This window comes from Cyprinodon tularosa, unplaced genomic scaffold, assembly GCF_016077235.1.
Source record: "Cyprinodon tularosa strain WSP-4 unplaced genomic scaffold, ASM1607723v1 ctg118, whole genome shotgun sequence".
In the NCBI taxonomy this organism is placed as follows: Eukaryota; Metazoa; Chordata; class Actinopteri; order Cyprinodontiformes; family Cyprinodontidae; genus Cyprinodon; species Cyprinodon tularosa.
In genome coordinates this window covers 1,373,183-1,389,750 of record NW_024037981.1, presented here as the reverse complement: position 1 = coordinate 1,389,750, position 16,568 = coordinate 1,373,183, and the positions used below count along the sequence as shown (strand labels likewise).

Below are 16,568 nucleotides of genomic sequence, written 5' to 3'. Positions count from 1 at the left end.
TAAAGTCTGAGCATTTAAAGCATGGTTTGCTCTATCTGTCAACAAGTGATGAATGTGTAACTAATGTAATTCTGTTATGAGAATTAAACTCCATGAATAAAGGGCTGATATTAGTGTTAAATCAACCACAAGAAACTGAACCATTTGAATCAACACTGTTAGCTGACTGCAAAGAGTCACACCAGAGCAAATAAGCTGCTGCGTATAACATCAATGGAGGGAAATTCTGATAACCATTAAAGATTTATTATTGCATTTTTTATTTAATATTGTTCTTATCATTGTTAATTGTTTCCTATTTAAATTTTAGATATAATAAAAATGAAATAATAAAATACGTTTTACACTGTTTTAACTTCAAAACCCTCTAAAGGCAACATTTCATACCTGGAATCTAAAGAAAAAGAAAATGCCCTAAAGAGGCTAATTATGTTTAGATTAAATACCAGGTATAAATTACATTTGTGAAGAAATGAAAGTCACAAGACATCTTTGATCTTGTCATAAAGAATAGTTTATTTCTCTTTTTAAGTTGTGTTTGCACAGTGTTTCTAGAATACAGAGCTGTCTACAGTGAATCCATGATGAAATTTAAGATGTAGTCATCCTAATATTTTAAAAGAATGTCCACAAAGTGCAAACTCTGCAGGACCGCCTTTGCTGTATGTAGCTGATGAGAAATTTGTTCACCATGCTGGTAAAATCATCCAAAAAAGGCTTAAAGCAGATTAATATTCTGTCCAGCAGATCTTTTTTTTTGTTTTTTTTAACCATCCTGGCATATTAATGGGCTCTAGTGGTTGCTCTGCAGGTTTATAAGCTTTGGAAGTTTTATTCATTCTTCCCTTTGCAACCTGGTTACTGTTTGTGGAGGCAAAACAATATGAGTATTTGTTTAACCTGGTGTCATAAATGTTGGATTTTGTAAAAGAATTATTGTTCTTTTTTCACTCTGGATATATAATTTTTTTGAGATAGGTTATGCTACTGCAATTAAGGATTAATCTAATCTGTTTGTTTGTTTGTTTGTTTTTTACACACAAGGGCTGCCAAAAACTGCCTCGGTAAAAAAAAAAAAAAAATTGTTTTCAATAAATTGAAAGAAAGCTTTTTATTGGTGATTTTTTTTCTTTATTTTACAAAGGCATATTTTTATGATAAACCACTTTTTTTGCACTAATCTCTTATTGATTTATTAAACTTTGTTTATATCATATGAGAATTGTTGAAACTGACATAAGAACAAAAATGCACAGCATAGTCTTTAACACTGAATGAAGACACTTTGAAGCCACCTTCATTACTCCTGTCTTGTCTTACTGCAGCTCAAGGCGAGCATTTAGTTTCACAAGTAGGAATATTTAAAATATTTAAATTAATTTGGTTAGGAAACACTGTAAATATCATTGCATGTGGATCTCATACAGAGGAGTTGATACACCTTCAACATGTAAACACAAAGTTTGTTGTGGCACAGGCAGAGGTTTCAGTTACTCTACATGCGGCCGAGCCACATAAAGCTGGTTATTTGGTTTTACTTGCCTTCATCTTGAAAATCTTTTAAAGAACCTCAAAAACCAAATTTTTCTTTATTTTTTTTTGTTATTCAAGATGTTATTCTAGATCCTGTCGTCCAAATATTTTACGTTAATGCACCAACAAGAGAGTATTTAGAACTCTAATTGATTTCTGAATAATACATCAATAATGAGTAATATATTTTTATTTCAATAGATCGGGTAGCTTGAAGCTTTTATGTGCCTCTTGTCACCAGAGGAAGAAAATAACTTATTGTGCATTACAGACAAGCTGACATTAACAGTCACCCTGGACAGAAAGGGGAAACTGAAGCTGCCGCACAGGAAACTCCCACAGAGTTCTCGTCAATGTTCATAAGGAGCTGTCAGACAAGAAGGAGGCTGTGACGAGTGACGGACAAAGGAAAAAGACTCTTTGTCAATGAAAAAAAGGTAACTGAGTTTTTTTATCAGATTTTATATTATAGATAAAAAAAATAACATATGCATTCAGATTATAAATGATGATACATAGCAATAAATCATATGTAAAACTGAAAGCTGCTGCTTTCTTTTCAACTTCTTGCTTTTCTGTGTGTAAATTTTTCCGTCTTAAAGAATGTGCCTGAAGGTTTCACAGATATAAACAGAATTTCTGATATTCTCTGTGTGGGGTTTCCCCAAACTGCTACTGTAAAACAGCAGCTAAAAAGGTAAAAGTCAGGCCCAAGAGACCCTTAAAGAAAAAACCCTTTTTACTGTAAATGTACTGATAAATTCATGTTTCACCTTAAACCACAAACTGAAACTATCCAATCTTATGTGGTTTCCCTTTTTTTAAGCTGTTCTTTTTAAACCTTAGGTTTAAAAGCATATTCCTTAATCCTTTAGGATTATTTGATGCGCACACAATATATGTATAAACAATGTCAAACATATATTAGCAGGACTTTACAAGAAATAGTGTCAATAGTTTGATCAGATTCCATAAAATAAAAGTAAGTGAAATTATCCATATGACAGTATGTTAAAAACTGTAAAGGTAATAAAAAATTGGTTTCATTATCATCTTTTTCAAAACAATAAAAGTTGAAGAAGGATTGTATATATTTATTTTATAGTTATTTGTAAGTTGGTATCCGCACTTCTGCTGCTCCAAAATATATGAGGAAAATTAACTTTTATGTTGTAAAACCTTTAAAAATGGCAAAGGTCTTATTAATCTTGTGCAGAAAGCCACCAACTAAACATTTTTAGTCACCTTTTTTTTTTTTTTTTTTGTTTAAATTAACCATCTTTTTTCTACAAAACGTTCAATGTTATTTATTTGTTTGTTTTCTCATACCAATGTGTGAGCTCCCCAGAGTATATGATTGTTCTTTTTTTGTATATCACATGTGAGAAAGAGAGATAAGAGGAAGGCGGATGTGTGGTGACATCCCACAAAAAGCCCACACTCATAGCGGAAGACTATAGCTGATGTTGTCGTGACTCATTTCTGCATAATTTCTAGTAAATGAACTGTTTCTCTCTCTGTCCTTCTTAAATCCATGTATGCTGTCTGTGTATATATATATCTATATATATATATATATAGATATATATATATATATATCAAAATAAAAAAAAAAACTGAGCAGTCTCACCTCTGCCGCACAAGCTCCTTCATGATGTGAAGATACGCAGCCCATGTGGATTAGGAAAACCAGGCAAGAAAACAAACAGGACTGTGAAGCCCTCGTTGACAGGTGAAGGATGATTGTCCTCTGGATCTTGGTGTGTTTGGCTTTTCCACATCATGCTCTCTTTTCTGGTCTGGATCATTGTGAAGTTCATGAAAGCAACAGCAAAAACAGTGAGTATCCAACTAAAAAGTAAAAAAAAAACTTTTAAAAATAATTTTAAAAAAGCATATATTTTTTTGTTAATTTGATGCATATTTGTTAGAATGATAAGAAAATGAAAACAACACTGAGATAATTAATAACATCACTGCAAGAATTTACCAGCAACTCACCCAGAAGGTTACGGAAAAGAAAAAGTTCTTACTTGCCATATTTATTGCAAGCGATGAACCATCAGAAAGACTCAGAGAAGAAAAATGATCTATGACAGAGTTACAAGGTAAAAATCAACAAAAGAAAATTAAAATTCCCATATACAAAAAAATATCTATTTGGAGAATGCAGACCCTGCTCACATTTGCTGATAAATGAAGAAATTACTAAATGATTTAAGGTTAACCAGCAAGTGGACCTGAATGTTTCAAACAAATGAAAGTTTTGAAGTAGCCTTGTCGAAGTCTGGACCTAAATCTGATCGCAATGGTGTGGTGTGACCTTACACAATCTGTTGGTGCTAGAAAACTCGAATTTCACTGAATTAAAACATACCTGTGAAGAAGAGAGGACCAATACTCCTCCAAAGCTCTGTGGAAGGTATTGAAACCCTCGGTGACACAACCAGGTTTCAGTTTGAATGCTTTTTCAGATAAAGCCAAGATGATTCAGATTAACTTTAAATCACATTGTGTATATACTCTAGGTGCTTTGGTTCGATCCAATATTTTGTTTAATAATCTGAAACATTTAAGTGAGACAAACAAAAAAATAAGGATAAAAATCTGAAGGGGACCAATACATTTTCGAAGCATACAGTACGAACTGTTAGAGTATTCCAGTATTCTAGGCTAGAGAGCAGTGTTGTATAAAATACTGAAATCTCGGAGTCAAGTAAAAGTATAAGTACCTCTCCAAAATACGACTTTGGTAAAAGTCCAAGTGACTGACTGAAATGTTACTTGAGTAAAAGTCTTAAAGTATCTGAAATGACTTTTACTTAAGTATAAGAATTACTGTAAAAATAGATGTACTCAAGTAATGTAGTGAAAAGTATAAGTAAAAATTAAGTGGAGTTTGAATGACATTTTTTTACATTTTGGTAAACTTTGAAGGTTAAATTCACTTAAAATAATATACACAACCAAGTGTAGGATAAATTTAGACTGGCTTTGCGAAAAAGACGTATCCTATTGGTGTTGATGAACAAGACTTTGTCGTCAGTAGGGGTCAAAACACTTGCGTTTCTCTCGCTCTTTTTTTTTTTTTTTTTTTTTTTTTTTTTTTTTACTTAGTAACTAAACCAAACACTGAACGTGTATCGGAGTAAAAGCATGCAATTAAGTTTGTAAATGTAGTGAAGTAAAAGTGAATGTTCTCAAAAAAATGTATACTCTTGGAAAGTATAAAGTACTCCAAAATATACTTAAGTACAGTAGTGAAGTATTTTTACTTCGTTACTATACAACACTGGTAGAGAGACAGTAGGATAATTCAAAGCGTTTATTAAAATGCACATTTACAGATCTGCAGTGACTGCAGCTGAGCAACGCCCATCACTGGAAACTCTGCTTGGAGATAAATAAATATTAATGACCATGATAATCTGACGATAAGGAGCTGTCAGACAAGAAGGAAGCTGAGGGAAAATGTCCATGTGAGTCACTTATGAGGTTTAACAGTTCAGTCCATCTCCATAGATTGCGGTAGGATCCAGTCGGGGGCTGCCAAGAAGATGAGGCAGGCACCACCCAGAGTGTCCTAAATGCTGCAGCCCCAGAAAACCAGCAGGAATCTGAGCCAGATCAGGAAAACAGATCAGAACAGGAAGGCTTAGAGGTCCAGGAGTCCGGAGCCCAGTCAGGGATACCGATGAGGACAGAAACAGGCTGGTCCAGGGTTCCAGAAGTCCATAGAGAGTTCAGGCAGAATGTTCAGATGGGAACAGCAAGCCTAGTGGTTGAGAGGCAGAACCGGTCAGGATATCAGGAACACTATGGAATGCTAAAAATCTCTCTCTACACTGAGGACATGATCAAGAGCATCACATTATCTAAACATCAATAGTCTGGCCCCAATGGCTGGGACTGATATATATATAAATAGAAGCAGGAACAGGTGGAATAAGATGAGCAATAATAATAAAACTGGCAGAGTTTGGCAGGTGAATAAAAAGAGCAATTAGGCCATGATCATGACACAGACAAAACAACTTTTAACATTTAAAACAACATTCCTTTAAGTTAGGGCAACTTTTAATCTGGTATGTTTCTTTAAAAGAGTTTTAATCTCTTTGATCGTTTTTTAGTATCATTCAATCTGCTTTTTTCATATATTAATTATAAAATACCACAATTGTTGAAGGAATTTAAAATATGAGGAGATATTTAACCTCAAATATCTGATAAACCTCTAAGATGCCATAAACATCTTCAGTTTATTTTTCATTTAAGTACATTGTGTAAAAAGCAGCATGTTGAAGTTTAACAGTAACCCCAAATATAAAAACAACAAAACCCCTCAAAGGAGGCGGTATAATGTGTTACAAACTAGTGTTCAAATCTACTGCTGTTACAGCCTCAGACTAAAGTTGTTAATACGCTATCTATGAAGAGTTAATATATTTCTTTAAACAGACGTGTATATATAGAGGTAAGATGTTAGCCTCTAATAAAAGCCCCACAAAAGCCCCTTTTTTCTCACACTTCCCTTTAATTCTATCTGCTGTATAACCATCTTGACTGGATGAATAAATTAAGAAATGTCATAAATTATATGTTCTCATTTATGATTCTTCAGCAATATATTTACTGATGCTTCTCCCTCCACAGTGTCTCCTTTGCTGCAGTCCCTGCAATGCCATAACGACTACATGTCCTTTGTGTATTGTAAGTGGAAGGCACCAAAAGGCACGACACTGCAGGTCTGGTTGAAGAAAGTGGGCAGCAGAGATAGCAGCAGGTAAATGGAGCACAGGGGTCAGGAGAAGGACAAGAACAAAATCTATAGAAGCTACCATTTTCAGGCACGGCTTTACATCTAACTGATTTATTTTTTTATATTTACGCAGTAAGCTGTGTGTGCCCTCTGAAGCCGAAAACAAGGATGAGGAAGGAGTTGTCCACTGCAGATATAAGACTCACTCGTTTGTTCAGGGCATCAACCACGCTGTCTTCCTCATAAACAACCAGACAACAAGTCTCTGCTCATCTTCCCAGCACACGTCCCAGGATCTTGTTCAGCACTGTAAGCACAGACACTGTGGTAGCTTATATTGAGCAAAATGAAGCGCTATAGAGATGATGCTGTTATTTGATGGTGTTACACAGTGAGAGCACGCCCGCCGAGGAATCTGTACGTATCTGAGGAGAGCGATGGAAACCAAACGCTGCTGTGGTCCAGCACATATCCGTCATCTTCCTCGCTGAACAGAAACCTTACGTATGAGCTCAGCTTCAGGATGCAGGCGGAGGACCAGTGGACTGTTAGTTTCAAACACATCAAATCTACACCTGACTACATTTCTGTACAGCTCATAAAAGTTCTCATCAGAAATAGTTCATTTTCTGTATCTACTAGTAATTGCACACCACATATCACTCTCTGCACAGACTGAGACTGTCGCCAACACAAGCATTACCCTTCAGAGGCAGAGGCTGCTTCCAGGCCGTAAATATGAAGCCAGGGTGAGAAGCAAGGCGAGTCTTGGCCTGTGGAGCGAATGGAGTCCTGTGGTGATGTGGAAGACTAGAGATGGTGAGTGACAAACAACATCAAAAAGACAGTGATATGACAAGCTGGACAAGGAGAGCATAAAGGGTTATATCTCTGGAGGAAATGGAAAGATCCACTTCACAAATTTAGTCAGAGGTTGCTTTTGTAAGATGAGACCAAAGCAGGTATTTTCCGTCAACATTCAAAAGGTGTGATGGAAAACTAACATTTGCCTTAAAGGGGAATTTCGTTTTTTTTACATTGGGTCCTTGATTTTATGTTATTGCATCATGTTCTACTCACCCATATGAGTTTTGTGTCATTTGGAGCCGTTCTGAACATATTCCGTTCATGATTCATAAACTGTTCATAATTGTTCATAATTGATTCTTTATGGTACGCCAGCATTCATAACACGGAGGTGAATCACTGTCCCCCAGACATCTACGGTTATATTTTTTATATTTATATTTTATATCATATTTATGTTATATTTTTTATATTTATATTTTTTTATGATGTCATCCCCGTGCCGGTTTCCGTTTTTTTTTTTTTTTCAAAATAAAACTTTATTTAACCAATGTACACCAGGCGGTTACGCTCTACCCCTTCTATTCATTCGGCTAGCTAATCTGAATCGTTCAATTGCATTTAGAGAGCGAGATCATCCGTGGTAGTAGCACTAGACATCTTCCAGGCATGTGAGTAAAACTAGCTGCTGTTCAGCGGACAGGATGAATGAACGGTAGCCGGCGCACGCGGATGACGTCATACACACACCGCTTTGTTTTTAAAAAATAGAAATATAAAAAATATAACCGCGGTAGTCTGGGGGACAGTGATTCGCCTACATGTTATGAATGCTGGCGTACCATAAATGATAAATTATGAACAGTTTAGTATGTGCCTTTAAGTCGTTGCCCATAGGAAGACGTTACCTGGATATAACCTAACGGAATATCTTCAGAACAGCTCCAAATGACACAAAACTCATAGAGTTGAGTAGAACATGATGTAATAACGTACAATCAAGGGCTAAATGTAAAAAAACGGCGTTCCCCTTTAAGGCTTTATATACTAAGTGCTGTTAAAAGTAAGCCCTAAAAGACTTGCAGCCGTTCTTGTACAAAAAGAGAGTTCTTATTAGACACAAAGGGGCTGAGTGAAGCTGCCTCTGTGAAGTTGCCTATTGTTCAGCTGATGAACTGTTACATCAGTCAAGGACATTAACCCTGGGAACAGGGCTTCATGGACTCACTTTGTGCACACACTGTTCAGATATGATACACATACCTCTAATCTTCCTCGATGTTCATCTTGCCTAAAAGATGTCACGTTATCTGTGTTTGCATCCAGGTCATAGTCATTCCAAAAAAGTTTAAAAAGTTTAAAAACAAACCACTGGCCTCTGTTTTCCAAGTTTGAAACTGATTCACTGCTGGACCTGTTTTTCTTTTTAATTTGCACGTTTTCTAAGCCATATCAAGGCTTTTGTTTGTGCCACTCTATAAGCCTGGAACTCAAACTCTACTGCAGACATTTTGAATTGAGAAAGCTTCGTGGATGGGAAGCGAAACCTCATCATAACTCGAAATCAAAGTCCAGTGTTTTTTTTTTTACTTTTTTAGAATCTTATGTGCTCGTTTTTTTTTGCAGTCTCAATTGTATTCTGCTAAGGACAAAGCATGTTTCTGTGTTTATATGTCCTTTGTATGTTTTTGTCTTCTTGGACAGGCTGTACCGAAACTAAATTTCACTTCAGGGATAAATAAAGTATAACTGAATTGAATTGAAGATAAATGCAAGTCACACAAGATTTGGATTAGTGAACTTTTAACTGAACCATTAACATTTTTCCTACCATTTCACAATCATGTACTACATTCTGTTGGTCTGGCACATACAATGGCGGTAAGAATATTGCCTTGTTGAATTATTAGATTGGATGGCTTCAAAGAGTAAGAAGACATTGTTGAGATAGGCTGTAGATCAAATTGTTATGGTTTTAATTGAAACTTTAATCTTTTCCGCTTATGGGAATACACATGGTGCTTTCCAGCTGTGTTGGTAACTTTCTTTTTCTGTCTTTCTGATACCAGACTTCAGGCAGGTTCCCTCTTTGCACTGCATTTTGGATGCAGAAGACAAAGTGACGTGTAGCTGGGAGGTGAGCAGGGAGCTGGCTCATATCGTCACCTACCAGCTGACCTGTCGACACAACCTGACTACTCAGTAAGGCAAACCGTGTTTGGTGCAATATGTTCTGAACTGAAAACACACACTGGCTGTCCAATTTCTGATCTACTGCAAACTTTGATCCTTTAAGGTTTAAGCAGTGTTGCACAGACCCAGTTGTGAGATCTGACCCTGCATTGACTGAAGTGAATTACAGCTGCTCTCTTACTGAAGTAGACCTTGAACATCTGCACCTGAGGCTCCTGCCAATGCACAATACGAAGACTTTTATAGCCTACAAGCACAGTGAGTACAAAGAAGTCAGAGGCAGCCGCTTAAGACGAGGAGGTGAGAAGGGAAGACAGCAGTCCCTCTGTGCCTATCTGAGCAGCCTAAATTAAAAACACACAGGGGGGTGATAAAACCACAGGAAACAGTGCAGATATAAAGTAGTCAACAAGGTTTATGGCATAGTTGTACAGTACCACTTAGTGTTTGTTTTGTGCTATTGCATCCAAATCAGCACATTATAGCAGCAGTTCCAAAATCTGAAATATTACATAAAATGAAGGTGAATGTTGGCTCTTCTAGTTCATAGGTCAGTATTAGTAGCTTTTTGTTTGTCTCAGAACGCATTAAGCATCAACAGCTTCAAAAAGGTTGTTGATCCCCATTTTAGATGCTTCTCAATGTTTCAGATGAATTCGGAGTAGAAAAATAATATTTATCAGCCATTGATTGAAATGATCTTTGCTGAAGCAGGGAAACATTTAAAACACTCAGGACATTTTGTGTTTACGAACAGGGTTGCAAAACACTGCAGCAACCTCAGATCAGCTCTATCAGCTGGGATGGTAGCTAACTATCAGGTACAATACTGACCCCTAGTGGACGTTTTTAATCACTACAGTTAAGTGATTAAGAAAACATTTTTTTGTATCCTTGCATAAGGTAAATAATAAAGCATGTTAGCTATATGACTTTTAGTAAAAAATAAAATAAAATAAAAAAGCGGCTATTCTAATCCATCTGGTTGTTTAAACCATAAAAGTTTGCAGTTTGTCTTGTCCAGGCCCAGCACAAGCCATTAGGGGGCTTTTTATTTCTGCCAAAAATTAGAGTGCAATAATCAAATAGCTGACACATTTTCAGTAGTTAAAATCCCCTATTTATATGCATTATACTAAAATACTAAATAAACTGATTTAATTAGAGTAAAAAGTCTTATTTTAATTTAACTTTTTTGTGTGTTCCTGCTACAATAATATTGTGGGGGAAAAAATACCTGCAGTGCAAGAATAACAACAAACAATTGCAATAACTTTTATAAAAATAATAAAATAAGTTGTATAAAATCATAACATAATTAAATCAAAATCAAATCATTATTATTATTATTATATCTTTGGAGCAAGTGCACTATTATCACTATTAGACTGTCTTAAAAGATAAGTTTGTGTTGAAGAAGTTTACAATGGTCCTTCATCGTCTGTGTTCCAGTACAGTCCAAAGACCACTGATTTCTGTTTCATGTCTATGTATTGACTTCTAAATAACAACAATTATAGTTGTCCTAGGCAGTCGTTTAGTTCATTTATGCCTTGGGCTGCCTCACTTGAATATTTAAACAATGTGTCCAGTCACAGCTTCTTTTGTATTTTAATGGTGCTTTAATGGAGCAGTAATTATAGCGTAGAAAGAAAATAATGCATTGCTTTCAAAACATATAAAAAAGAGGCCAACTCTGGCCTGCCTTTTCATTTACTTTCTAGATGAAAAACTTTGAGCAGTAAGGCCTGGGGGTGAGTCTCTAAAAGCTTTACACATCTAGAATAAATTTGTCCAAAGTGACCAACGCTCAGCCAGATTTGATTAAGAGTTTCAGCTCTTTAAAACAGATTCTTATCTGATTTAACCTTAGGCAACTAAAACACACACAGTTCATTTGATTTAAACCGTCGCATTCTTGCTCTGATTGGATTTTTTGAAATTGTTTTTTAGGCTGGAAATCTCCAGTCTTTAACAGCTTTTCTTCCAGGACTGATTTGTACTTACTTTCATCCATCTTCCCGTCAACTATGTCTAGCTACCTTGTCCTTGTGGAAGAAAAGCATCCTTATGTTTTCAAGCTGGTGTGCGGTGTTAGTTCCTCCAGTAGTTCGTTTTCTGCATTCAATTTTCAGATTTTTTATGTTGTATTGCACCCTCTCCATTTGGAGCTGAAGGGTTAAACTGTGGTTGAGAGAAAAATCCAAAGCTTGGAATATTGTTTTTATAATCAAATTCTCCAGATCTTTGCCACCGATCACTTTGTCTGCTATATTCCTTGGTCTTAGTGGTACTTCTTGTTCTTGCTTAACAAACCTCTGAGATCTGCATTTGTACTTAGATTTAGGTTAACAAATGAAAGTGATGTGGATAGAAAATTAAAACTCTAAAACCAATTTTTCAGATTTCTAAATGGTTAAATATTCATGCCCATACACCCATATTGGAAAAATAGGTTAAAAAAAGCAACATAAATAGTAGTAGTATATAGAATATATTTTCAAAATTGCTGCAAAAATTAGAAGCTGTTTTATGAAAGAAACATTATTAGTAAAGATACAAATAACGGATTTTTTGAACAGTCCGTCCCAACTTGGCAACGCTGGTCCAAGTAAAGGAGGAGAACGGTGACTGGGTGGTATCGTGGTCTCCTCCAGCTCTACCTGCAGCTATACCAGATCTGCTATACCAGGTTCGGTATTATAGGACAAAAGATCAGGTAAGAGCATTTGACATGTTTATATTTTCCCACCACTGCATGCTTATCACCGCCCCAGCTCCTGAAAACACTTTTTTTGTACTTTTATTTCTGCCCTCTTAGGGATCTTTTGTTCAGCTAAATGTTTCCGGATCCACCTTCGTTACCATTCCAGGAACATCCCTTATCCCATTGGAGGACTACGAGGTGAAAGTAAGGTCACTGGTCGACCCTGGATCTGGTCAAACCTATGAGGGAATCCCCTCAGAATGGTCTGATCCTGCAAACTGGACCTCAAACAAAGGTGTGTTTACGATATCAGCATGCATGTTGATGCTTTCCTGCTGTTTTCTGTTTCCCTTTTAGTTTTTTTTCTCTCAGCAAGACCTAAGATAAATGTCCAAGTATAATGATTTGAACAAACACCTCTCAGGATCACAACTTTAATCTGGTTTTTCCTTCTCTGACAGCCAGCTGGACGGTCTCATATCTGATTTATTTCTTCAGTGGTGTGATTGCAGCCGCAGCCTTTCTCACTCTTTACCACACCATCCCAGCTTGCCAGAAGTAAGCCTCATTTTAAAGTGTCCAAATTTTTGAAGTATAGTTAAAACAGAAGTCAATTTTGCTAAGATTTTAATGTCTAAATAAGCATATTCACTTTTAAATGAACATAAATGTTCTTCTTTTGTTAATTTAGGAAGGTCATGTCATGGGAAGACTCAGTTCCCTCTCCTGGCAAAAGCAAAGTCCTGTCTGAGATCACGGTGAGGCCGAATCACTTATCGGGAGTGCGTCTGATGTCTCGATTTCTTTAGATATAGTATTAGGTTTTGTGAGAAAGTGTTTTCTCCTTACAGATGATTCTGCTTTTGCTCTTATTGTCACACCTACCGGTAAATGTTTCAGATGATTAGACAAACTTTGATAAAAGATAAGATACCCCAATTAAATACCAAAATTATTTTTTTTAAACTATGATTTAATTTTAAATTGGGCAAAAAGCCTCCAAACCCAACCTGAATCTTTGTAAGTCCACCCCTCTGGAAAATAGCTTGACATCAAGACTTTATAATACCTATTGTTGGTCTTTAAAGTCACAAGTGTGGAGTTTTGCCCCAGCTCCAGAAATGGTTTGATTCAACTGAAGTGAACTAACGATGTGTTTGCAGTGATTTGGCGGTTAGATTCAGGACATTTCAGAACTTCTTTGGTATTTTTTTTTTATCAGACTGTATTCTGACTTGGCTTTGGATCTTTGTTCTGCTGAAGAACCGTTTCTGTTTATTCTATTTTAATCAATCATTTTATTTTATAATCAGGTGATACTCAGCTTTGGCTCCTAAAAAGTAAGCTCAGCTCTCCAAAAAAAAAAAATAAATAAATATATATGTATATATATATATATATATATATATATATATACAGTATATATATATTAGAATTACTGTTCATTCAGGATTCAGGAAAGATATTGACATACTGTAGGACCCACTTGATTTTGATGGCTTTCTTCCTTTAATAAATGAATTCATCATCTCATTTAAGCCACACAAAAAAAGTTAACCGGCTGGTAATTGTAAGTCTTGCTTCATTTTCACATTTTCTTTTGATTCAGTCGTCACCTTCACCAAGCCTCATGCAGAGTGAGAAGACCTCCATCTGTAGCGTGCAGCACCTCGACAGCATATCAACCTGGTAATAAATATCAAACTTTACCTACAAAAATACAACATTACGAAGCAGTTTTGCAGGATTCTCCTTTAAAAGCAGATTTTATGAGTTCTGGATTGAGGCACATTAAAGGAAGAAAGGCAGATGATGAAATACAGATAATTAAAGACCTGTCTTCTCCCTCCAGCTCATCAGAGGCTTTGCTGTGGCCGACAATGGGCACTGAGAAGAAGTGTATGGATAAGAGCGGGAGGTGCTGGAACTGTGATTACCTTTCAAACCCTACTGATAAGGTTAAAAGCTTGGATGGATCATCTATGAGTTTTAGTGGACCTTACATCCTATGTCAGGTCAGCCACCGTCGACAAAAATAATGTAGTCTCCAAGTAAATAAGTATTCTCTGAAAAGTAATGTCATCTATTCCTAATGGGGCTTTAAAAGTTTTTTTAGAAACTCTTTGCTAGTATGCGGTGGAATCCCCTTTTTGCTTTAGAACCTCCACATTTCTCTCTGGAGGGGAATCTAACATCTATGGAGGCCCCTTAAAGCCCAATGAACCAATTTGAGGCTCGTAACCTCAGGTGTTATCATGCTGAAGGCAGCTTTATTAGATGGGTAATCTGAGGTCATCGAGGGCATAAACAATACTCACAGGCGCACCTTTTTCAAACTATTTTCAGCTTTTACCAAGGAGACCAAGGTGTGCCAACATTTTTGTAACACACCATGACATCACCTCCTCGACTCTGAGCCATCAATATGAAGGAAAGATCCTTGCATTCATATTGTTTATGCCAAACCATCCCCCCCACCATCTGAATGTGAGCTGAGTTTAAAAATACCAAAGTAGAACTTATATCTGTAACAGGATGTTTTGGTGCAAGGCTGTAAAAAACCTGAGAGGTAAACTGAAAGTACAACTATAATAAGCCTATCATACTGCCTGATTACCTAGGTTAGGTTTTTTTTTATCTTTAAGGGGCACTCAATGTATTATATTTTTTCCCAGTTCATCAGTTAACTATTTTCCTATCTGAAAAAGCATAATATGAGGTGGTGAAATCTTTCATTCTAGGGTTTCCTGTATACATCAATGTTTAACAAGGCAAGCGAATCAGAAGTTGAATCAGAAACATACATAAACTAATGTTTTCTTTCTTAAAGTGCGATAGGTTTTCTTAAAGCTACAGTAGCCTTATTGTTAGTTTAAAAAGCTCATATTTAAATATCAGCTCTAATATTTTTTCTTCTATTTTTAACATTAATAGAACCACATCACCTTTTTGTTAGCAGGTAAATTTTTGGTATTTCAGGAAAGTTTCTCTTCACTTAACCTGCTATTTGGTTGGACAAGCCCCGCTATCCCATAAAGGAGCTGCTCTCCAGGCCGTTTGTAGTTGAATAAAATACCCCCAAAAAAAGCAACTTTTTATGTTTGTTATGTTTTAAAATAATGTTTTATCTTAAGATTCTTTTAATCATCAGTTTAATCATAATCATTTACTGAATGTAACATTTTTTTTCTTACCCCCTGCTAACAGTGAAATGCTTCTAAAATGTTCTTATTTAAAAAGTTGTTTGTTTTTTTTTGGCATTGCAGCTATTTGATGCATGTGTTATCTGTGTTTCAGGACGTAGGATCCACATCAGTTAATGCCCATCCAGCAAAGGTCAATGAAACATCATCCAATAAAGCTGCACCTTTCTTCCCTGCACCGTGCCTGCTTAATGATAAAGATTACGTGTCCCTCCCTGGCCACTCACTCTCAAGGTCCACAGGAGATCTCACATCTCACAGTAACTCAGGCTCCAAAATATGCAGCACTCCTGAGCAGGACCAGCAGCGTCCTAATGCCACACTGCAGCCCGCTCAATGTGAGAACCAGTCTGCCCTTCTTGAGCCCTCTGTGATGAACCTACCATCTGACTACACATCAGGACCTTTCCCCTCATGGCCTCAAGAGGGCACTAACTCTGGATACTGCCAGCTCCCCTCTGTTATTGCACAGTCAAAATAAACAGCAGCATGCAAGAAAGAGACACAGCAGGGGTTTGAAGCAAAAATAACCAATCAGTTCTTGTTTTTATAAGCTTTTTACTTTATTATAAGCTGCTTGAGCTTTTATAGAAAAAAAACTCCATCTTATTCCTTTTGCACAGTCGTTTATTGATTTTATTTCCACAATATTTAAGTAAGCATCAGTCGATAAGGTAAAAAGAGGTTTTGCATTCTAGAGAGAGAAATGTAAATTATTATATAAAGAGATGCTGTGATCTGTGACTGTTTTTGATGTCTCTGTGGCCATCAAAAACAAAAAAAGTTTGGAATATTTTAAGGCTTTGTAGAGATATTTCATATTATTTAAGTTAAAGATTACTTTTGCTATGAGGAGTTAATGGATACAGGATGTAATGGTTATTTATTTCCTGTTTCTAGGAGACTTTTAGAGAATGGGTTAGCCTGAACGCATGTCCTGAGTTTAACTGGAGGAAATTCTCAGCTAAAATCATTTAGTTTAATGCAGACATTTCATTAATTGGCCTTTTAGTAATAATTTGGACAAAAAGGTACTTTATAGTATTTATTTATCTTTGGATGATTGAAAAATGAAGCAAATAAAAAAAACGAAAACTGCTCAACTAATAGGATAGAAAGGGTGTCCATCAAATTCATTTTCAGCGTTTATCTTCATTCTCAGTAATAAAAAAAAAAAGAAGAAGAAGAATCCCACATTTTTGTTTTAATCATTTGTTGGGACAAATGAGCCTGAGCTACTAGCTTTGACTTCAATGGTTTCAGAAACATAAATTTAGCTCTCCATGAAAACCAGTTTGAAAATGACACAGTTAGGTACTGACTGAATTACAAAAAGAAAACTCCTTTTACAGGCAAACCAAAAAAT

General features: G+C 36.1%; 1 protein-coding gene across 3 annotated transcripts; it reads left to right on the top strand.

Moving 5' to 3' along the window:
• The first annotated feature begins 1,840 nt into the window (after positions 1-1,840).
• On the top strand, positions 1,841-15,723 carry csf2rb (colony stimulating factor 2 receptor subunit beta). 3 transcript variants are annotated; one of them, XM_038267707.1, is made up of 15 exons: positions 1,841-1,970; positions 3,178-3,372; positions 6,187-6,316; positions 6,426-6,601; positions 6,685-6,839; positions 6,967-7,111; positions 9,169-9,301; positions 9,396-9,550; positions 11,875-12,011; positions 12,114-12,294; positions 12,461-12,557; positions 12,691-12,757; positions 13,609-13,688; positions 13,852-14,014; positions 15,297-15,723. In XM_038267707.1, exons 2-15 carry the CDS (start codon positions 3,273-3,275, stop codon positions 15,681-15,683), a joined length of 2,106 nt encoding a protein of 701 aa, XP_038123635.1. In that variant the 5' UTR covers positions 1,841-1,970; positions 3,178-3,272; the 3' UTR covers positions 15,684-15,723. The 3 variants fall into 3 exon arrangements, with proteins under 3 accessions (XP_038123635.1, XP_038123642.1, XP_038123628.1); XM_038267714.1 differs by lacking the exon at positions 1,841-1,970 and having other exon boundaries at positions 3,125-3,372; positions 13,852-13,957; XM_038267700.1 differs by lacking the exon at positions 1,841-1,970 and having other exon boundaries at positions 3,125-3,372.
• The last annotated feature ends 845 nt before the right edge of the window (positions 15,724-16,568 follow it).